The sequence below is a fragment of the Nipponia nippon genome, unplaced genomic scaffold (genome assembly GCF_047370975.1).
Source record: "Nipponia nippon isolate SJK-2023a ecotype South Korea unplaced genomic scaffold, ASM4737097v1 scaffold_5, whole genome shotgun sequence".
In the NCBI taxonomy this organism is placed as follows: Eukaryota; Metazoa; Chordata; class Aves; order Pelecaniformes; family Threskiornithidae; genus Nipponia; species Nipponia nippon.
The window spans coordinates 89,138,997-89,163,571 of NW_028262369.1; the positions used below are offsets into that span (position 1 = coordinate 89,138,997).

Sequence of the window (24,575 nt, forward strand, 5' to 3'; positions counted from 1 at the left end):
GTTGTAGCTATGCACTTGGATATATGGTATATGTGTCATTTATTCCAGTTGAAGTTATTCATATTTCCTTTGCCAGGACTTTTTTATGCCTGTATCCGTTAACCTCCTTAAAGAGTAAGTTACTGCTTTCTATTGGACGTGCATAAAAATGGCAGTGTTCAGTGCTGGCATTGCTGCCTATCCGGCTGTCAGGGAGTTAGCTGTCTGACGTGAGATGGAGATGCGTGTTGTCCTAAGACAGTTGCAATGTATTTCAAACATGTTACAATTATCGTGTAAAAGCTACTGATGTCTGTTGAAAATTCCCAACATTTAACTTAAATGAATGATATTTTTCTGTATGTAGGCTGAGCTAAAATGCCATCCAATATTATTCTGCAACAGGCTACATGTAATTGGCCTTGTTATAGAAACTTAAAGGTCTTAAAGATATCTCATGAGTTTATTTTGTCACTGAAACATTCTGCTTTGGCTTTACGTGTTAGGTTCATTTCACAGATGGTTTCTAAACTCACAGTAACACAGTGTAAGCTGGTTATTTTTTATTTTATTTTAAAGAAGAACTCTTCAACAATCAAATTTCACCTTCAGTTAATTTGCAAAACCCTTCTCTTGCAGCCCACCTTCGCTGCTTGCCATCACAATATCTCAACTAGCTCTCTAGGAAATGAGATGAACACAGCCAAGTTCCTTGCAGATTTAATGCTTCTCACTGCTCATTTTTATTTTGTGAGCGTAAGGTATTCTTTTTATACATGTATTAGAACAAAGCATTGTTCCAGCTAGAGTTGGAGGGTTTAATTAAGAGGGAAGGTCTCCCAGCATGCCTGCTAGATGATCAGGGCTGAATTAGTGTATTTTCCCATGGGAGATCATTCCACAGCTGAAACTCTGCTGCTGTCAGTGCTTATTGCTGAGACTGAGGGCTCTTATCCTACCAAGTGTCAGGGACCTTAGCAGTGATCACTTACACTTTTTAGGATAAAAAGATCTATATAATAGTGACATAGAAAAATCTCAATTCATTCAGTTTTTAGAGGTAAATCAGAGTGAAAGGAAGGTTTAACTTTGTGAAATATCAGCAGTTGAATTTTGGCAGCATACATTTTTGTTCCATTTTACTCAGAACATTAGACATTGGCAGATAAAGATAAAAAGAAGTGGCTCATAATTTTATTCTACTTCAAGGTGGAAAAGAAATGTCTTGCATTTTGTGGATTGTGGTCAATTAAATGTTTTTCTCCTGAAACTAAATTCTGGAGTGCCTTGAAGCCATATCGCATTTGACCTCAGTCTGCCACAGAGATCCCATCTTTCCCAATAATAGTGACACTGAGATTGTAAGTGCATTATATCGGGATGTGCTATCCCGAGTTCCAGATCTTTAGCCAAGACTTTGCTCTGTCTTGTTTTTCTGTGAGACCTTGGAGAAGTCTTATGTGTCCAAGCCCCACTTCAATGTCTCTGCTTCGCTGAGGTGGGACAGATAAGGCAGAGGTAAAGTGCGCATGTGTCTGGAAGTAGGAGGTATCTCCATCACACTCCATGTTGGAGCTATACAGAAGAGCACATCACATGTGATATTGCACTTGAATCCATGTGCTGCTCAGAAAGCAACAAGGGAAGCTCAGGAGTCTCTGTTTCCTGAGCCAGTTCCACTTGGTGCACTAAGAATGGCTGTGTGAGCAGGTGACTCCCAAAGTGCTCCTTGCTTTCTGCTGGAAAAGCTATGGAGTTAGTGGGTTGGCTACAGGATGGGTTGGTACTCTTCCATGAAAAATTGTCATCTAGGAAAGTGAAATTTCATGCATAAAAATCCTCATTTCTGTATAAAAATATAACAAACAGACATAACAATATATAAATCTCCCTAACTTAAAAACCAGACTCTAAGAACATCTGCTGTATTTCAACTAATCTTGCCTTTACCCTTCTACTAGTTAATACATCTATATGCTGTAGCTATAGGGAACCAAGGAATTCACATTTGTTTTCCTCCATGCTCATTGCATTGCAATGGCTGAGCTAATTCTGCAGGGGAAAAAAAAAAAATAAAAGTGAGATGACAGCAACTCTTTTTCACATGAAATCAAAACTTCTTCAGCAACTTCTCTTTTCCCTCAAACACAGCAAAATTCCATGTCTTCATTTGGTGCAACTCATCCAAGCTTTAGCAAGTGTAGTGATGCTATGCTGCTTTCCACCAGAAGAGCTGACCTGAAATGTTGCAAAATGATCTTGGCTGAGGCTCAGTCATAAAGACTTTCTGGGAGAAAGGCTTAAATATTTAGTCTAAATTCCAGTTTCTAACCTAGAGGGACACAAAGAAGTGTTTGACTCTGGCAGGTGGTGAAAATTCCAAATCATAATATCTTTTTCAGTATACCTTAAACTCCAGAACAATTTTGATTGGTTTCTTTGATTGTACTGAAAAAAAAAATTCTTTAAAATTAATCTGACAATTTTGAGCCAAGTCCAATTTGTAAGAAAAGGCTATGTGATAAGGGGAAAAAACAAAACTGGAGGCTGGGCATTGCTTTAGATCTGTGTTATTGATGTGACAGCTGTCATGGCTCTACCAGGGAGAGCAGAGTGGCTGTAAGGGTTGTGGCCCCATCTTTCTTTCCTTTAGCACCTACAGGTATGATGAGTGTACTTCGTAGTTATCCCACACGCTTTGCAGACATACTTTGCCCTGCTTCACAACTTAGTTTGGACCTGTGCCTGCCTTGGCAGTGCTCTGTTGTGTTTCATGTTTGGATTGGCAGATACCTTTCCACATTGTGCTCCCACTTGCTATGATGAGATCCTGCTCCAACAAACGCTTCCACCTCTGATTTATTATTTGCCCATGAGTAATACTGTTAAAATCATCAGGGCTGTGTCTGTCCTTGTCTCTGAAATTCCTAAAGCCCTTTTGAAATACTTTAGTAAGACAAGAAAGCAATGAGTCAACATTAGCAAAACATCTCAAATTCTGGGATGTTCCTTTCCTCCGGTGAGGAGGAAAGAGAAAGGAGAAGTGTTTACACCAACTGACATCCCAGAAGTCTGCAAGACAGTTCTCATTTGTCTTTTGATGGTGCATCTTTGTAAGACTTCATGATGACTATTTATTTTCAGGTTTATGTTCCTTTGCAGAATGGGGGTATTGTAATGCAATTACATTGCTGTCTACTGTTCAGTTTGAGAAAGAACTATCCTTCCACTGCTTCAAGGCTGAATAAAAACCATCATGGAAAATTCTTATGAAAGAACAGAAAATATTACCCTTTGAGTAGGCTTTTTGAATCCTTCTAAATTCAGAATGTAGTTAAATGATGTCTCTGCTGGAGAATAGCTTAAAATAACCTGCAGAAAAGATAACATTTTAACTCAAGAATATAATTTAATAGACATTTCTATGGAAACTCTTATATTTCTATAGAATGTACTTATAAGCTCTTTTAAATTCTATAAGACTTTTCCATTTGTTGACACTGCATGTCTATAAAGGATTGTTAGAGGGTTCTCAAAGGACAGAAAGCAAACATTTAACTTACAAATATGTGGATTTAGCATCCAGAAATATGAAGTAATGCAACAGAAATATCAAGAATAAGATAGAAGCAATGAGTAGACCCTAACAGGTGAGTAAATAGCTAAAGTATGGCAAATTAGTTTTACATAAATAAATTCAGGGGGAGAGGGGGAGATAACAGTGTTAGATAATGGCATAGATATCCCGAATGATTCCTGAGGGCTGTATTTTTAGAGTGGAAGGTAGTATGCCTGCTATTCGTGCATATTTAAGCAGGTGGTTGATTGCTCTCACTGAACTGCTCGGCTTTACTCCAACTGATGGTGTTTGGAATGTTTAATGAAGGCAGAGGGTGGTCGTGGTTCTTCCTTCTCTTTATTTATGTGTGCTTTTTAATTTTCAGAATGCCTATGTCAACATCAATCGGATCATGTCTGTTGCGTCAAGGCTTTCCGAGGCAGGCCATTATGCTTCCCAGCAAATTAAACAAATATCTAGCCAGCTGGATCAAGAGTGGAAGAGTTTTGCTGCAGCTTTGGATGAGCGCAGCACCATCTTAGCCATGTCTGCTGTCTTTCACCAGAAAGCTGAACAGGTGAGCTGCTTTTGTGACTGGTAAAATGATCCACTGCTACTTTGATAATGACGATGCTGCAATATTACCTGATGGCTTTTGGCTTTTATGCAGTGAGGTTAAGAGCCTTGTTCCTAGTGGATCAGTGTCTCAAAAACAAATAGTAACATTTCTCCGAAGAAACTGGCACATGTTCCCTGAGTGGGTAAGAAAATATGTTTATGCCTTAGTGATGAGAAAGAATCTGATCATAACTGAAGTGCACTGGTGCAGTAACATGCTGTCTTATTTCTGTTTCCCAATATTTCATCAGTGCTGTGGATAAATTCAGGACTATTACAGTCAGAAAAACAGTATGTATCTGCACTCATATGTATATGTGGTATGTGCACAGGAATATTTACACATATGACATAGACCCATACCAGCAGACAATTTCTAGGAGCCAAAGCACATTATTGTTAATGAAACTTAGGGAATTCATTCCACCACCTACTCTTGCAGTGCTCTCCATAGCCCCAAACTTTGTTAGACCTCACTAAGTAGAGACTTCAGAGACAGAAAGGAACATCCAAGAAAATTTTCCATGTCCCTGAACTCTGGTTTGTGTCTTTAACAACTACCAGAATTGTTCCATAATTTCATAGCTACAAAAGATTTAAAATATGTCAGTGAATAAACCTTCTGCTTTTTTTACACCTAAACCAGGTCCACCTAATAGTGATGGTTCAGTTTTGATCATATGTTGATTACATTAATTTTCCAGTGACAAACACTGCTTTGGGGCTCTCTTTAGTATTGATGTGTGCTTGTTTTTCCAAGTAGTTAATATCAAAGCTACTAAGTGGGTGTGCTTAATGTTTATAAAATGACCCATACTTCAAGTGTCTGAAGAATAAATTATAACTGATAAGGCAGAAACTGTGCCTCATAAGCCAGAATACATGTATGGAAAATTTTAGCTCAAACAGTAAAGATTTTCTTTGTTGCTTGTTTCTGACCGTAGAATTAGAATGGATTTTTCTTTATTTTGTGTTTCCTATTGACAACAGGCCATAGCATAGAGCAATTACTCACCCTACTGGGCACTTACTCATGTAAGCACACTCAGTGGCTCTGATGGGACTGATGTACCAAGATGATGCCCAGTACAAGTACTTTCATCTCAGTACAACGGGCACGGTAGTGTTTAGGTGTAGTCTTCATGTTAGTAATCGTCAGTCATAATATGTTTATAAAAAAAAAAAAAAATCAAAAAAGAACTTCTATCCAGTCTATAGTCACAATGAGAATGTTTAATATTTATTAATGAATTAGTTCTTTCTTGTTTGTTTTGGTGTGTTTGGGTTATGGAGGTTTTTGTCTTTTTTTTTTTTTTTTTAGTGAGAGATCCCCTATTTTTCTGAAGTGTCAGTCTTGTTTGCAGTTTATGAGGAGTAGCTGAGGTATTGTATAGCATGAAAGGCAATGAAACAGAAAGCTGTATTGAACTGTCTGTCAAGCTAGAGATGAATTTTTTTTTTTTTTTTTTTGTCTTCCTACCTTTTGAACACTGTCAGTGGGTATTTTGCCTCACCCTTAAATGGAAAAAAAGCTACACTAATGTCACTTTCAGCTTTGGGTCTTTTTTCTTTACAAGTGTATGGATGGGTCTGAAAAACCCATCCTGCCTTGGCATAAGGAACTGAAGTTTGTGCTGCCTGAGAGAAGCAAGTCCCTCGTTACTAAGCAGACAGGAGGATTTGCTAATTGTGAACAGCAGTTGCTCCTCACTTGCAATAAGAGACAATTCAGTGGAAGATAAGTGTTGATGTGAAGCCTGTAAACTCAGACTGCTGCAAAAAAGAAATTTAGGAGTCAGTGTATCCATTAGCCAGGACTAAAATTTCAGCCTTGCTTTAGTAACTCTCATAGGATAAACCAATGACTTGAATGTTAATAATTTAGTCATTTGACCTCTGTATAATACAAAAAGTGAGGTGTTTGGGATTTGGTATATAGCTATATATATTGGGGGGTGTGTGTGTGTATATATATATATAATGTCACACACTATTTGGCATCGCCCAGGGTTTTTCTTTTAGTCAAATCAAGGCTTCATTATTTTATAATAAATAAGGCTTAAATCTCTGAAGCAAAGATGTAGATAAACCCACTATTCCCTCTGCCCCAGATCAAATCTTTTTTTGCTCCTTTTGTTCTCTCAGCAAAGGTAGTCTTGTTGCGGATCCGACCATTTCTCCCACGGTGTACCCCTGCTTCCCTCATACTGATCTGATACGCAGATTGTCTTTCCTTCTCCAGTGCAATAAGCTGCTACAGTCTCTTTGTTCATTCCTTCCTGTCGATTGAAGTTCTCTGTAATGCCAACAGGAAGCAAGTCTATTAGGACCGTAATCTTTCCGCTTTTGGCACACCCCAGCCTGCAAGGAAGTTTTTGGCTTGGGACAGAGATTTATGAAAAGCTCTACGATCTCTATAATATGCAAACTGAGCAGGAAGCAACTTGTTTTCCAAGGTCTCCTCCTAAAGACCCCACACAGAAAATGGCACAGAATACAATTTGTCTGGCTGGGAAGGATGAAAGGCTGAGTCAACCCTGCTGGGAATTGAACCTCACATCTCTCTTCACGTGCTTCAGAATCACATTGCTTTCCTGGTTCTTATTGCAGATACATGTGGCATGTTGAATGGAACTTGGCTGAATGAGTTCCTGGATCAAAGAGATTTTTTTTTTTCTTTGTTTCTTTCTTTTTCTTCTTTTTGTGTGTGTGCGTGTGCACGCTTGTGTCTTCCTTAAATTTTTTAAACACAATTTGTACATACTAAACCATCATCATGAGAAGAGCAAAGAAAAGGGAAAAGGAGGAAACAAAAGAAGGAAAGAAAAGACAAATCTTTCCAACTTAGCCTCCAGTCAGGCTTCCTTCAGCACGTGTATTTGATCAAAAGCCAGTAAACTAAACTCCAAACAGCCACTATGTCCAGGTCAAGGTGCAACTCAGGATATTCAGTGGAGGTGTTTCCTAAATGTCCATTAATTCCACTTTCTACAAATGTCTTGGGTTTTTTTTTTTTTCTTCTTTTCTCTTCCCCCTGCCTTTCTCATGCTAGCATGGAGATATTCTAGTGCAAAAGAGAATCTGCTTCTGTATCTTTAGTTATGTCTGAGGCTATTCAAAGTAGCAAGGCAACACAGGAGAACATGCCTTATCTCACTGTGATTTCAAGAGAACTATGCTGATTTACACCAGATGGGATTCTGGCCCACTAACAGCCAGACAGGGGAAGCAGACATACCAGGTGTCCTCCCTTTCTTGGATGTAATCTCTGAAAGTGCACTAAAGTATTCATAAGATGCTCACTCTACAGATCCTGTCAGAATGAACAAATTAATGTCTTCAATCAGCTGAGAGATCTCAACCAATTAATTCTGGGTCAGAGTCTACCCTCTGAAGTGCACAAGCAGAATTACTATTTAAGGTAGTAGGTGTTAGGTGCACATGCTAGACATTTATGCTGATTCTCTGAAGACTGACCCCTGACCATTTGTTTTGTATTACCTTACTCCCCAACCAGGAAGACTACTGTTCTCGTCTCTGCCTGGATCTCTCTGAGCACATCCTGAACTCCCCTGCTTGAGGAAAGGAAATGAAAAAGAGAGGAAAAGAAAAAAGGGAGGAAGAATTTGAGGAAAGGGAGGAAAGGAAAAGCCAGCTCGTATCTATGAGATGCAGGGATAAGACCAAGATAACTTCAGCATTAGATAGGGAAATTCCAGAAACAACAACAGGAAATATACAATTAGCCTCCTACAAAAAATTCAGGGCATCAAGAGATATTATAGGTCACTGAGGGAAAGAATTTCATGACCTTCTTCCCATCTTTCTCACGGCCATTCTCGAGCATGAAAGTACGCTACAGTGTACAGTTTGGTTTTAATTTCTTCAAGGCCTAGGGGAACCACCCTGGTTATCCTGCAGCTTCCAAGCAGAGGCTTAGTAAGCCATAAGCAAGGACTGTGCAAAAAATGTGGAGAAATATGGACTATAAAATGTCTGAGCTGTGTTTTGGAGCAACCATGTGATACAGCATAGCAGTCCCTGAGGAAAGCTAGTAAGAAGTCATCTGAGAATACGTTATTACCTGACCTAATACAGAATTCGCAACTTAAGTGAATAGGTTGTGAGTCGGGAGTAAGCATAGGTCATTACCTTAAAGTTACTTTTGGATTGGATCAGAGGCACAAAGGTACCTTGGAGACTTTTTTTTTTTTTTTAGGAGAAATTTTTCTTGATCTTTCCTGAAGTCTTGAAAAACATGGACAATTATTGGAGCCTGTCATTTCAAATCATATTTAAGCAGCTTTTATGTTCCCAATAGGAGCTATTCTAGTCTATGGAATAGACTAGAAATTTAAGCAATTAAATGCTATTGAGTATCCAGTGGACAGTAACAGCTCCTGTTCCAACCTAACAGTTAGCAATTTACAATTTTAAATGCATCTTTTTTCAACTCAGTCAAATGGTGATTTTTGCGATATGAATGTGTTTCTAGCATGAAGGGTTACATTTAATAAAGTTTTTTGTGTCTGCCACAGTGTGTGACAAATAATAAAAAATTAGCATAGCTGCTTTTTTGCAAAATACCCAAATTAATAGTCCTATGATATGAACTAACGCTTTGCAAAAATCCTTGAAAAAACATTTGCTCTCCCTGTGTGAATCTACACACACAGCACAGACCATCATGCACTGTTTCAGGGTATCAGAGTAAAACACTGACAGGCTGCATTTCTTAAAACTTTTTTATGAAAACGGATGATGTCAACTGCTCCTGCTAGTGGCAGAAGTTAAATTACTGATGTAATTGTTGATGTGATATTGTCTATATCCAATAGATATACAAAAGAAAGATAGATGTGAGACGACAAGGTGGAAATGTGGTTATGTGCATAGGATCTTTTTAAGACTTCTCCCACCTACTGTGCGAATCACAGTCTGGGGATATGGCAGTATATGAGTAGCATGACTATAAGAGCTTGTACTAAAATGGGTAGAATTCAACAGTTTTGATAAGAGCTGTAACAGCATGATTCCAGCAGCAGGAACACTGGTCTATAAGGTATAAAGGTCTTTTTGTTCACTGTTTTGACCAAGAAGTTCATGTAACAGCCCCAAAAGGGATTGATCTCAACTCCGTGCTCTTAAAACTGCAAAGGAAATGATGTGAATTCCACTGCCTTGGCACAAAATATGATGACTTCAGCTTTATGCAAGGGTGTTTGGGGATTTCATCTGAAGAGATTCAACAGATCAGGAGTCAAACCAACGCAAGAGAACCTGCTGTCCTTGCCTCTAGTCTTCTAGAAAGCGCAGTTTTCACTCGTAGATTTGTACTTTGTAGACATGAACGCTTAGGAATTCATCTTTGTCACTGAATGTTTGTGCACTGAAAAGAATTGTTTACAATGCAAACACTTTATAGCCTTGATTACACAGCAGCATGGTGAATAGCTTTACACTGCTAATAAAAAAGGATGCTGATGCCAGAGTTGAATTGAAATTTTTTGCTTTGAATCTCACAGCCCTTCATGCTGTGAATGAGTGCCTTACTAACAAGCCACAGGTGAACACTTCAGGAGTGGAAAAAGCTGTGATCCTGGGGGTGGTTTTGTGGCATTATACATTCAGCCTACAGGGCACTGCATCTGTTGTATAATTAGCTGTTCCTTTTTATAAGTCACCCCAAAGTGTGGTAGGCTGGTTTAACAGAAAGGCAGAGGAAGAGAAAATATTAATGAGAAGTAATGAGGTGGCATTAGGCAGTTAGTATGGACAAAATATGAACATGACCTATGTCACTGAAGTAAGTCCTGCTTAAAAGAAAAACAGGATGGGAACCTTAGAGACTAAATTCCTCTTCTCTTTTACAGAACAGGCAGCACCCAGGAGAGCTTCCCCAATTTGTTCTGCCAAAGTGCATCAGCACTGCTCTGGAGGCCTTTAAGAGTGGAAAAATATTTTTTTTTCCATCCCTCTGCTCCTTGAAGCCATTCAGTTTCTGGCTGTCTGTTAAGGCTTCCAACCAAGGTGCTAAACCATATCAATTGCAATGTCAATGATTTTTTTCTCCATTTTCATGGATGTTTGCCCACCAGGAACTGGACTGCAACCAGCAGCTCATTTTGCATTGGCTGCTTAGCAGCCGTCAGATGGTAATGGTATCTGATCACTGCTGACCTGGGCCAGAATCAAATGTGTGACCCAGTGCTTTAAAGACTTGGTATCCTATTAGCAATCCCACTCAGCTGGCCCTGGGTTGGGAACTGCTTGAATACAGACTGTCTGCCTTTCACTGAAATAAATGTCAGCATTGATTTTAATGGGAGTTTTCTATTGCCCAAATTAGTATTGTTAAGGACAGGTAAGCGACTGAGGGAAGACTGACAGCTTAGACAATGCCAAATACAGCTGGAGCTGTAACTGTGTCCTTTTGTGCTTCACGCTGATGTTTTTTTCTAAACATGTTGCAACCTCCCTTTTTGAAATGCAGTGTATATCCTCCCTCTGTGGTATGCAAAGACTCTTAGAATGGGTGATTTCTGAGCCTGGTTAAAGGAGCATTTGTTTTTAATCCAGAAGAAACAAAGCATTCCTTTGGATCTAGGTGTTCTTTAAGTACTGAGGATATGACAGGAATGTGCTGTTCCAGGGTGCTCAAAAGGACTCCTTTATAACTGTTATATTTTCCTTAGTCCATGCTGCAGTCAGCTGTGTTACTCTGCAACGTTTTCTAATGATGATGAGATGTTGTTCTGTGTCACTGTTGCTAATTGTTCCTGGAATTGTTTCAGTTTCTTTCAGGTGTGGATGCCTGGTGCAAAATGTGCAGTGAAGGAGGCCTCCCGTCAGAAATGCAAGACCTGGAACTGGCCATCCATCACCATCAGACCCTGTATGAACAAGTAACACAGGCCTACACAGAGGTATGTGCTTCCTAGAGAAGAATGTGAGTATCTGTTAAGTAATAACAGATATTTGACTACATTTTGGAGCTTAGCTTTCCTAAATGAGATAGGTTCTGCTTTCCATTTCTGCAACTTTTTCAAAGAAGGAGTCAGACTAATCCCAGGCTGTAGGAGGTGACTCCTAGCAATCTGCTTGTAAGGGCACAACAGGACAATCTGGGGGAAAAACCCCATACAGAAATGAAATCTAGAACTAGCATTGGCACCCCGAAGAAGAGCCACTTCACTGCCTTTGCTGAACAGGGAACCCCTTTAAGCCCCCAGTAGCTTTACTCCTGTTGCTTTCCTTCTGTGAATGAGTCTTGGCTCTAGCACAGGTATGCTAATGGGAACAGAGGATGCCAAAGGCTTTTTCCTTCAATATAAAAAGTCACAGAGGTGTCAGGTCCTTATTACAATGAATGCTGCAGGAGACTGTGTTTTAGATAGAATCATAGAATCTAGAATTCTTTAGGTTGGAAAAGATCCTTAAGATCATTGAGTCCAACTGTTAACCTGACGCTGCCAAGTCCACCACTAAACCGTGTCCCTAAGTGGCACATCAGATGCATTTGTATATACTGTTGTCAAATATCTCAGACCTAAATAGGGTACGTGTTTTTTTTCCTTTAAAAGAGGGTGCCACGGATGCTAAGACTAAAACATGTTCTCTGGCATTTTATCAAAAAACCATAAAATCATTCACTTGCTTTTTCCCCCATCCAGACTGCAGCATGAAATAAAAGCTACCAACAAAGAGCTGACATTCAGTGCATCTGACCGTGCAGGCCAGGGTCTGTGTTCAGTCTGCTTTATTTTGCAAGAGGGCTGCAGGACCTCCCTGGCATCTGGAAGGAGTCCTTTTAGGAATGAGGCTAGTCTAGATGTTCACCCTAGGCATGGGCCGACCTGCAGATTACCCTGGGGCTGGGAAGCCATGTTCCTTATCCGTTCTATTCTGTTAGTCATGTCCCCAGGACTCAAGCTTGTTGGAAAGTACCTCACAGATCACCTGAATTCTTGGGTTTAGTTGTATTATTCATTTCTCTGTACTGTGCAGTGCTTGACTGTCTGGGTATCAAGGGATTTTGCTCCTTGCAGGGTTTTCCAAGCTGAACAGGAGGACTGTGGTAGTGCTTGCTATACTTAGTAAATTACCATGTGAAGACTCCAGAACAGAACAACTCTCCTCCATACTCAGCCCTTGCTCTGGTCATCAAGTTCTTGGAAGAACCTGTAGTATAAAATAGAAAAGGATTTGCTAATCTAGGCTTGGTGGTAGGCACTCACACGTACACAGTGAAGTTGTGCAGATACCTTGATGATGAATGTCAGTAATGTTAGATAGAAATCTCTTATTTTCCAAACACCTGCAAGAATTTGGGAATTAGTCAATTAGACTACGGAAATCTGGCTTGCAGTCTCAAAGGGCAATTCCTTATTCAATACTCAGGCTTCTCAGGAACAGTTTGTGAGCAAACACAGAAGAGTCCTGTTGACCTCTAGTTGCACCTGTGAATTTTATACAAGTGCCTAGTCGGGTGAAACTTAAGTTTTTTTGATTGCATTTAAAAATTATTTCTAAAAATTAAGTCAAATTCGGATTAAATAAAAAATAATAATGTTTGAAACTGGCATTTTGTTTGTCAGCCCCAATCTTAGTTTTTGTGAAATGAAAATTCATTTAAAACTCATTAGCAAAAGCAACCTTTAACATGCATATCGCTTTTGCTGGTGCTTCCTCAGAAAACTGTAACTTGTTGCAGGCACAGCTGTTTAAAACATTTCTATATTATTTTACTAATAAGTACATTTTTAAACAGTATGTAGAATTGCCAGAAAGGTTACAGTCTGTTACTTCAGAAATGTTCATCCCTTTTCCCACAGCTACATGGTGAGCTGAAAAGCCTGGAGTCCTGCCTCCTATCCACATGCCTATTTCTCCAGTCTAGATAATGCCCCTTGCCCATAGAAAATAATGTTTCTTCCCTCAGAGCTCTCTATGGTGGGGTGAAAATTGTAGCTTTTTCTTTCCTTTCTTTTCCTGCAGAGTCATTGAAAATCTCTGTTTCTATTTCTAGAATTGTAAGAGACTTGAAATAGAATGAACGTTCCTTGGAATAACCATTTAATATGGATATTTAACAGCATATTAATTAACATTTAATAGGATATCTGGGCCTATTCTTTTCTGTTACAGAGTATAACAAAGCAGTTCAGATTCACTGCAGGAACCTAAGAAGAAACACCCATCGAATCATAGGGAGACTCTTTTTTTGCATCTTGCCATGGCTGTAGCCATAATTATTTGCCTTCTTTCTTGTATTGCACTTGAGTGAAGCTCAGAAATAGTGGAGGCAGAGATCATGGGCCTGATATGCCATCCACAGCTAAGCAACCCTCTCCTGCACTAAGCCGAGCTGCTGCCAGAACAGGCCTTCTTCTTTCTTCTGAGAATCAAGTGGTGCTCTTGCTTTTGCTTGAAGTAGAACAGTGCTGGAGGGAGAAGATACACGAGATGTATGCCTTTGGCAGATTGCCCTCTTGCAAAAACATTCCCTCTAGATGTCTCTAGCCAGGGTGTGTTTATGTTGCCCCACCGATGTTTCTAGTGGATGAACAGCAGGAGACAAACTTGGGACACCCTTACTGAGGACTGTACTGATTTGGTAAAGACAAGGAGGGAAAGAGAGAAAGGTTTTCTCCAGTCAGGCTTGAGCCTGGTTGATGGTAAGAGCATTTTGTTCAGTGCGACTTGATCAACTGCACTTTACTGTCTGCTCCCAGAGGCATGATATATTTGTTCTAAAGACCAATTTTTTTTTCCTAGTGCGAATTGTAGCTGTTTCACAGATGGCACCATTAGTCTAGTCACTTGCAAGGCTTTGGAGATCTTTCTGACCTACTGTATCAAATATCCACAGATTTTAACTTATTCCCTAGCTATGTATACAGCAACCATGAAGATTGTTCCACTAGTACAACAAAATCTATTTCTTGGTTCACCCAAGGTCACATAACTTCTTACAGAGGCATTTGCATACTGCCCATCCTAGCCCTTCTCCTACCATGAAGCCAAAATGCAGGAATATCACCATATGACAGGAGTGTATATGTGTGTTGTGTCAGGTGTTGAGTTAAACCTTCCCAGAGTGTCCAGCAGCAATTCTGTACTTTTCAAAATAAGTGAGAAATGGTCGAATTTGGCTTGGCAAATGCAGCACTGGCACTTACAGCTTACAGGGACTGCAAGTCATGCTGGGTGCAGGTCCATTCAGTTTAAGCCGTTTGCAATACTTCTTAAAAATACATCATAGGTGAGACATAAGTGAAGTGGTGCAACTAAGCTGGGTTGTTAATGCTTGTCTCCTTGCACAGTCCTTGAAAAATTCAGAAGATTCACATGAAAAGAGATTATTTTTGCAGTTATAAGGAGATCATGGAAATGACTGAAAGAGCACAGTAGGTAGCTTCTCCATTTGTGAAGCTGTTCCCTTCCTTTCTGAAATCTGTTCATTGGTGAACTTTGAGAGCACAAACCTTGTGTGCCCATTGATTGAGAATGAAGTAATATTCACAACAAAAATACATTCAGAAAAGAAACTTTTTAAGCCAAAGAACTTCAGAGCTGCAGAAGATATGAAATCCTGGAATACGTATGTAATCCTTGCAAATACTGAGTACCACTGGTTACCTGATTGTCACTGTAGTGCTTGCCATATGTTTACTCCAGCATGACCAGACAGGCATGTAAATCAGAGAGCAGGAGAACACTTCTAATAGCCTCTGATTTGTGTTAATGATTATTAGCAGCACAACACAAGCACTTGAAGTCTGGCATTTCTCTCTGGCTGTGCAGAGAGTAACTGCAAGTCTGTGCCCCCATCAGGGAAGAATCATAACTTGTAATCTCTGAGGCTTTTTAGACAGACAACAGGAACAAATCATCATGCAATAGATAACAGCCTAAATCCTATAGAAGAAAAAGGAGTAAGGGAGAATGCAGAAGTGTATTTACTCTTTACCTTATACCACAGATCTGGGAGAACATTGTCCTGTCTCAGCTTCGGATGAAGCAGGGGCATATAAACTGTTGCCTTTGAAACAATCTTTTTGTTCTGCATTGCTCCTGCCACTGAGACTTTTTATTGTAAAGGCTTTGTTGTCCATATTCACCCACCAGTCAGCTCTGGAAGACCACTTTCTTATAAGACGACTGAATTTAGTCTGGTGTTTTGATCAGTCATGATTAGTATACAGAATATTTCACCCAAGGATCTGACCCCTCAAAATGGAAGAATTGCAGGATTATGCCTCTTGGAGGCAAAAAACTGACACGCAGGGCCTGCAGTTGGGAGATGGTGAAGATGTGAATAGGTCTATATTATGGCACAAAGTTTCCAGGAAAGTTGTCCTGAGTAAAGCATGTCTGTCATACTGTCTGTGCCATCACATATCTCTTACTGGTAAACTTGTGAACCTTTATTGTTAGTCCTGATTCTGCTGTGATTTCTATCTGTGTAAATCAGCAGGGACTATACTGAAAGCATTGTAACACCACCCAAGGACAGATTCAGACCAACTGTAAACCTAAATACCAGCAACAGGAACATAGTGAATTCACACAGTGAATTTAACCAGTGCAAAGAGTGAGTTTCTGGTCTAACAAGCTGCTCCCGAGTGTGTGCATACCCTTGGTTTCTTGTTCCCAGTGATGAAATTGTTGCTGATTATATTCCCACAGATAAAATAGGTTGTAGTACACCTTGTCTCCTTCCCTGTCTAGAAGCTGCTTCTTCCTGCCTAGCAGCTATTGCCACCTTCATAACGTTGCCAAGGTAACACCTGTGCCTCAGTGTTTCCTCCTAAAATCCTCCCTCATATCTCCACTATCCACTGCTGTTGGCGAGTGTGATCGTTCCCTCTGTGACCCCAGCAGGCTCCAGCATGTGCAAATTGTTCCAGATGGTCTTCAGCAGCAACTGAATTTGAGTATGGAAAGCCACTCCCTATGGACTTCCCAGTTATTTCCTGATCTAATTCCAAATTGCCCTGAATATTTAAAAAATCTCCAAGGATCTGCCTAAGCCCACCTAATAGTCACATAATATGATGACATTTGACTCCCACTTTTGCCAGTATAAATCTCAAAGGCTCTCTTCAATTCTCTGAAAATGCACCAGATATACACTGCTATAACAGACTGGGATGTGGCATGGCTTGCCAAAAGACACAGGTTTGGGTATTAAAGGGTATTTGCTACATTTGAACAAGCAACTTATAATACAGAAATAAATGAGACTTGGAAATCCTTGAGATGTGTTTTAACTGTGACTGATAATGTTCAAAATTTAAACTGGATGAAAAACATTCATTAAGCCATTCTCTAGCAAGGTTGGTGATTGTGATTGCATAGAAATAAAAACACTTCTCAGAAAATCTCGTTATTTTCACTGTAGTTTGTTTCAGAGGGAAAAGAGAAAAGTGGGCTGGGAAGAGGAGAGGGATTCCAGTAGTGTCCTCATTTACCATTTCTGTTGAACAAAATATTTTAACTTTGCAATCTGCAACTGAAAAATATCTCAAAAAGTCATTTTTAGAGAACCAGTGCATGCACACACTTGTTAATAGCAGTTTGGTTTTTATGGTTCCATTTTTCATTTTGCCCCTGCAATATGAAAATGCTTCAGGAACGTTCCAGGAAAAAATCTGGCGTTAAAAAGTCTGGCATTCTGGTTTTTTTAATGCCCAAATGCCTCTGCATCTGCAAATGTGTTTTAATATGCTCAAAAAAGGTTGCACGTGTGCAGAGGGCTTTGCATTTGCCAACAAACTTTGTAGCCCATTGAAAATGGAGACTGTAGGTCACTCTGAGCTGTTCCTGGGTAAGAAAAGAATCACTATCTTTTACTAAGTTATTTTTCACTGCCACTGAACGAAATACAGAATCAGAATGTCACACTTCTCAACGTATATACATACTTAGTAATCCTACGAAGAAAGGACTCTCCCTTATCATACAGAATATGAATGACTCTGCCATCTGTGGTTTTCTTAAGATGCCACCTCCTCACAAAAATAGGCCTGCTATTGCAAATGCCACCTGTCATCAACTAGTATATGTCAAGAATTTTCAGTGCCCAAATGTCAGAACGGAACGTAGTCTTGGGATCTCTGTCGCTCTGTATGCAGTCCCAGCAGTGCAGTGTCTGTGCTCCTGCTGAGTGACACAGCAGGCCCACTAGGAAGCAGAGGCAAGTGCTGAATGTGTAAGTACAAGTGAAAAAGAGATGTTACGAGGTCTTTCTTCCTTTTTGACTAAAATAAGGAAAACACACAGGGGAAAAAGAATCAGCTTGACTGTTCTCTGTCAGATATTGGATGTTTAAGTATCAGTGCAGTGAAGTAGACCTTTCTTCACTCAGGTGAGCCAGGATGGAAAAGCCTTGCTGGATGTCCTACAGCGTCCCTTGAGCCCTGGGAATTCTGAATCCCTCACTGCTACTGCAAACTACTCTAAGGCTGTTCACCAGGTGTTGGATGTGGTACATGAAGTCCTGCATCACCAGCGGCGCCTAGAGAGCATCTGGCAACACAGAAAGGTCCGGCTACATCAAAGGCTGCAGCTCTGTGTTTTCCAGCAGGATGTTCAACAGGTAATATCATTACTAAGGGGGATAAAGAATGGTCCTTTCTTTGCAGCCATAAAGATTGTTTGGTGACTCAGCTAGAGGATATTGCCATAACCAAGATTTCACACGCAGCTCTATCTATGCTAGAAATACACTAAAATCCTAATGCGCCTTCCAGTACCTCTCAGTTTCATGTTGGAAATCATCAATCAGTACCTTGCTTATTGATCAGTCCATTCTCCACAAGAATGTGATACTATTTTCAGTGGTTGATTTTGCACAAGTGAGCAATTAGCTGTAGGTACTCTACTGTTCTTGAGAAAGTGATGTTTAACAGAAAAAAGAATTTCAAGTGTAAAAAGCAGTTGAACTGTGGCGTATTTCACCTTCCTATGTGGAAACAGTACAGATACAGACCTTTTAGTGGTGGTGTTTAGATAATCTTTGCATCGTTACCACTTACGGAGTCCACATACCTCTGCTATGGGTTTGCTGGCTCAAATGAACTGCACACCCAGACGTGCAGAGCCCACCTCACAGAAATACAGTTTGCACAATACAGGCTTACCTCTGAGAACTCAGGCTCTAGGCGAATAACTTTTCTCTCCCAAAGGAATCGATTTGAATACCAGCACAACTGCATAACTGACAGTAAGTATGAGATGCCATGTTTGTAGCTGCCAAATATGCGAGCACAATCAACAGATGTTACAGGACTCTGCTCATTCAGGATGGTGTGGTTTGTTTGAAGGCCCCATTACAGCCCGAAGCAGATGTTGGTAGCAATATGGTACTTGCTTTAAATGAAGAGGCTGAATGCTCTAATCACGTTTATGGAGCATTCTAATGTCCCTGGGGTTCTTTATGTCATTGCCTTCCTCCAAGTGAAAAGTGAGGGGGAGACAGAGCGACAAAGCTGTCACATGCAAAATAGACATGAACCAGCAAGTACAGGAGACAGGCAACTTTTATTCAACATGCAAATTTGTGGTCCTGTTAGTGCCATAGTTGAAGTGCACCAGCACAGACAGAACTGCAGCTCTAGATATCCTTTGCAAATATGTACGACCATTTCTCTGGCAGTCTTCAAAAGTTTGCCAGAATTTCTACCTGCTCAGTTTTTCATATAAAACCACAAAAATATTCATGCCATATATATAAAACTAAAACTGGGTTTGAATGTAACAGATGCTTAATTTAAGCAGCTTCACTTTCATTATGTGTCAGCAAACATACTGCATGGTAATGAAATTCATAAGCTATATATTAAATAGAGCATGTACTGGGAATTCAGTTAGAATACTCTTTGCAAACTATATGAAGTTAATACAATTTTGGGGTTAAAAACTTAAAAATCAAGGGTTGTAAATTCTGATGTTGTTATGCTTTTTCCAATTGTGGTATATACTGTCAATAAGAATCCATATTATCTTAGAGATTCTTCATCCCCTAGAGTGATTGACACTTTTGTTCAATCGTTCCAACCCGAAACTTTCTCTTACATCTTCTGAAATCAGTAGAAGTGTTTATGAGGTTCATTCGTGACCCATTCAGACTTTTACTTCCCAAATACGCAAGACAATGAGGCTGTGTCACTGGTTTTGAAAAGCAACAGGTCTTTTGTATATGCTGTGACTTTTGGTGAGAGAAAAAGAAACAAGCAGTAAGAGTCACTGGAGTACAATCACTTTAGAGAGCATCGCTCTGTGTGAGTTCTGTTGGCAGCAATCTATCCAAATTTTTCTCTTAATGGGTACTTATTATCTGGGAAGCAACAGCTTAATGACAGACATGTTTCTGTCCTAGCACACACTTACTGGAGGCATCTCTTTGTCCTACTTAGAAAGTAGAGAGGAAGAGATGAATCATTCTGTTCACTAAACATCTGTACTATTCAAGATAAATGCTTTGAAACTCATAAATGAAATTATCAGCTAAACAGAAATATGAAGTGTAGATTCCATGAGGAGGAGGAATATATCTGAGTATGTTGATGGGGTTTTTTTTTAAAATAATCACCTTCTATATATCTGTCATGCAATTCCTATTATGCTTATTTTGTTAAATGCCCATCAGTTGGCAGGTGAAGCTGTCTACCTGTGCGTTGTCACTAATCATAAGTAATATTTATCTATAATAATTTGTTGCCTTGTCAAAATTTAATAACCTTTAACTAAGTTCTTCCTCGTTCAACTCTAAAAAGAAAAGATGTGGGAGAACAAATCCTGACAGGAAAGCCCCGAGTTTGTTAGACTTTGCTGTCTTCTAGACAAGTAACCATACAGTGTAGTTTCCCTAAGGAAGACGCTCCTCTTCCCTTTCCACCCACCTCAAAATTAAGCATGTTCTCACAGATGCAGTTTTCCCTATCAGGATGTCCCGTGGCTCACCCTCTCCAGCTCTTGGCCAGTGCAGTAAAAATTCTGGTGAAAGATGATCTCCATGTCAGAACTTACACTCCCTCACTTGTTCATCTATCCCTTTCTCTTCATGTCAGCTGTTATGTATCGATCTTGTCTTAAAAACAGATGTGAATAGGGACAGGTTTTGTTGTGTTGCACGTTCTTAATACAGACTCTAGGATTATTTTGCATCCTCTCAGTCTGCCATTAACGGCATTAATAGCTTTTGGTAAAGACACATCTCCAAGAAGAGATTCTTATGAATCTTGAGAGATCAATTATTCCTCACCTAACTACTCTAGTTAGTCTTGACAGAGGGATCAAGTATTTAGGCATGCAATATCAAACGTTCATAGGGAGGTCTTGCAAAACAGGTTAGCTGGATGAAGGCTTTATGTAGGCCAAGTGTGTGCCTGTTGAACTGGATTTAAGGGTTAAGCTGTGTTAAACAAGGCTCGTTCGTATCATTCCTGGTGTATTCTGCACCATTTGCAAGACCAGAGCACACGCTGTATGCATTACTGGCAGGTCAGGGCTATGTTCTCAGATAGTTTCCCACTGTCAAGGAAATCCTTTTGATTCTAGCTAGATTTCAGTTTGAACTGCACAAAACCTGAAAACATTCAAAATGATGGATTAAAAGAAATAAAAGTGATTTTTATTCTGAGATAGAAAGTCAGGCACCCTTACAGTCATGTCATAACCAAAATACAAGTTGTGCTGTAGAAAAAAAAAAGTTTAAATAAACACTGTGGATATTAATAATCTTACAATATTAATGTAAGAAATGTTATGCTATAAAATGTCATTAGAAGTAACCACTACCTTACACCATCAGACATTTTACAAGATTATTTGCTATTACATCTAGGTATTAATACAATTACATCAATTTGCACATGTGAAACAAGGTAAATAATGGTGTGCTAAGGACAATGAGTTATGAATACATAGCATTTTAAAGAAGGAAAGAAAATAAATGGCGTGAAACCGCATTTGCAGCCTTCACAGGAAATGGAGCACCATTCGCACAAAAGGGATAGCAGATAAGACAATTTGTGAGCTGTTACGAGGCTCTACGCAGGCAGGAACTGACAAGGAACTCTTTTAACACCAAGAGTATTTGCGATCATTATAGGAATGTTGGGTTGTCAAGTGTGTAAAATACTTCATTGCTTCAGTTGTTTTTTAGAAGTTCTCTATCATTTCAGATTGGGAAGAGCTGCGCTGTTTGATCCTTTTAGAACACAGCTGTGGGAGGAGGTGCTGAGATTCTGTCCTGCAAGGGAGGAAAAAAATCCCTTTGACATTAATGCTGATATTCTGTAATTGCTGCAGATGCTTCAGCCCATTTTTGGTAGCTTTTCCTTTTTGCCCCTCCCTGCTCTGGGTCTTCCCCTTCTGCAGACTATTTACCAGGAAATTAACACCATTTCCATTTCTGTTGAGATTTGAAATTGTTCTCATGTTGTCTCCAATTTCCACTGCTTTCCACTGTTAGATCCCGATTTACCCTGTCTGCCTCTGTATGCATCTCTCCACTTTAATATGTTCCCTTTGCTCCTGTGAACAGCAACGCTGTGAAACAGCAAGGGTAGCATAAGGGTTGTACCATGAGCAGATGTTACCAAGTAGCCTTAGAAATAGCTGAAGTGAGTTTATAACGCTGTTCTTCACCCTGTTGTCTCCCCCATCCCCTTTGTTTCATATGGGCAAGAATTTTGTCTGAATTCTCTCACTTCATAAACTCATTCAAGTGAAGCTGTAAAGCCTGAAGCATACCTATTAAAGTAGAAGGAAAATGGAGACCCATCAGACGTATTATTGAAATGGTTTGTGCAAGTCTTGAACTTGGTATTTTAAAGAACTTTTGTGGCAAAATAGTCAAACTGCTACTCTTATTCTGCAGGCTTCATTCCTTCTCACAGAAATTCTCAGTCTTTCCATCATTTCCAGACATACACACCAACGCTTAGCCTGACACATGCAGTCTTTTTCTCCACAGATTCATGTGATTCTCTCAGGGTCACTGCTGGTGCTGCTTCCTTCTTCCTTCACTTCGGTTGTGATGGTTGCCTGTAAAGCAAGAGCTGGAAAATAGGTGGATGTATAGGTACTGTGTGTGCCGGTGGAGTTTCTTAGCTATGTACAAAGCCTTGAGTTGGCTGGGGTGGCTCTGCATGGCAAAATGGAACAGTCCCATCATGCCAGGTGAAGACCAGTGGTAAACAGCAAGATGACACTAACAAACGCTTACTGGCAAGAGGGTAGGCACATATTAAGAAAGCTAGGACTGTTGCTATACCAGCTGTACTGATGTCTCAAATCCTCTTGGTTATTGAAAAGGTCAAGCTAGACTAGTGTCAGGGTCACCTGGATTTCTGTAAATTTGTGGATCTGCATTCTCTTGGCTTCATGCCCAGATACATTAATGGGTATAGCTTTGGTTTCCTTGTGTGGTTATCTGCCTCTGGTTATGGATAAAAAGGCCATGTGGCCATACTGATATCATTACATTTACCAGCTGCCATCGTTGTGGGAGACTGCAAAGTATTGCAGAGGAAAGGCTGTCTCTCTTCATAACCAAGCATTAACTTGTAATGTGTCTGGCTTTTACTGGCCAAGAAAACAGATCAGGGCATGATCCTGCCATCACTTTTATGGAAAAATGTCTTGCCAACATCTATCTGTCTCCATACACTATCTGAGAATGCTGAACACTTTAGGTGATGCATGTGATCTATGTAGTCTATTTGCAGAAGAATGCTAGGATATTAGAGGCAGTGCATGATTCATGTAGCTCTCACACAAGATTTTAGAGGATTAGGTCCATACATCCCCTGCCACGAACACATACACGTAGTTGGTTTGATCACTTCAAGGCAATGAAGAGTTCTCCAAAATTCTGTAGTTTTCCAACTTGTCATAGTTTGTTTTAAAGACAGAAGAAATCAGACTATATAACTCCTTTAATGCTTTGTTTACAATAATACCTTCAGTGGGTCTTGTAAAACAAGAGATTTATTTGTAAAAAATTGCTAAGAAAAAAAGAACATGATAATCAAGTCAAGATTATATTTACTACCATATGACTTCAGCCACAGCACCGTGCAAAAATACATCACATGCTCTGTGCACCATCTGAGCAGATTTAGCCTGTAAATAGCTACCACTGACAGATCAGTAATTAAAACATTACAATTCAAAGCATCCTAGAGAATTTTCAGAGCCCTTTTGGTAAATTTATCAAGTAATGAGATGCATTTAATGTTTGTCACTTATATGTTTACATTCTCAAAGTATTACTGCTGTACTTCCTCTGAGCTTAGAAGGTATATGTAACCTTACTAGCCATAAGGTTGAAGTATTACTTGATAGTGAGTAGAGGTACTAACTATGGTTGTATTGTCCCCAAAAATTAATGAAAAAGGAACTCAGGAGTCAGTACTGGTGAAACTACTTGGCAACCTTCTTCTAATGGGATGTAACAGGAGAGAAAACAACGTTTTGTTATCCGTGACTGAGAGGTAAATACCTCTGTTTTCACTAACCCCATCCTTCCAGCAATTGTTGAGGCCAGAGTGTCCACACCTGGTTTATTATCTGATATAAATATCTCTCCACACAATTCTGATTGGTCATACCACTTTTTTCTTATTGACCATACAACTTTTACCTACATAGCTCTAAAGGACTAACTTAATAAGATGTGCACGTGTTTCCAAACCCATGTTATGTCCGTAACAGCCTCTTATTTAGTACTTGTCTTCTTTATTATTCATGCAGTAAGGATGGTACGTTTGTAGTAAAAGGATTTTTTGTTTGTTTGTTTCCACTCTTCGTCACAGACCATGCAATAAAACATCTTGGCAACTGCTTCTTTAGAGCAATTTTCATTCCATTCCTTTTGTTCCTGCCACAGGAACTGGCACATTTTCAGGCAATTAGAGTGCAAGTCTAGGCAATGAAGAGATTTGTGGCCCCACTCATCTTCTGAAGAGGACTAACAAGTAACCAACACTGACACTGATTTGAAAGTAGAGTGGTGGTATATTTGGGCTGATTAGTATCCTACAGATATTACAAAATGAATTAATAATGACATGGACATTTAAATAACACAAGGGTTGCTGAGTGACTTAGTTGCTTATTTTGAACTGTTAAAAAAGGACTGTCATTCCTTAATTTGAACCCACAGTAGCATAGGATTATGTAGGAGTTTCAGATGATTTCTGCTGGCTATATATGTATCTCTCAGCTCTGGTGGCAGCAGAGAGAGTAGTAGAATAAGAGCACCCTGCATGGCTATACAGTCCCTATTACTCAATAACCAGATTGTGTTGGATTTGCCACACAAGGCAGCCGTGCTAGGAAGGAGAGTATTGCCCACATATTTCTTCAGTATCTAGTGATTTCATATGGATGTTTCTCTAGTTCC

The 24,575-nt window shown here is 39.7% G+C and overlaps 1 protein-coding gene across 12 annotated transcripts in view; it reads left to right on the forward strand.

The window, feature by feature from the left end:
• KALRN (kalirin RhoGEF kinase) overlaps positions 1 to 24,575 on the forward strand; it is a 532,514-nt gene that overhangs the window by 239,525 nt on the left and 268,414 nt on the right. For all 12 annotated transcript variants that reach the window (XM_087734558.1, XM_087734567.1, XM_087734559.1 and 9 more), the window contains 3 exons: positions 3,924 to 4,115; positions 10,951 to 11,082; positions 17,529 to 17,759. In XM_087734558.1, the coding sequence (XP_087590684.1) occupies positions 3,924 to 4,115; positions 10,951 to 11,082; positions 17,529 to 17,759 (555 nt within the window). The remainder of the gene's footprint in view (positions 1 to 3,923; positions 4,116 to 10,950; positions 11,083 to 17,528; positions 17,760 to 24,575) is intronic.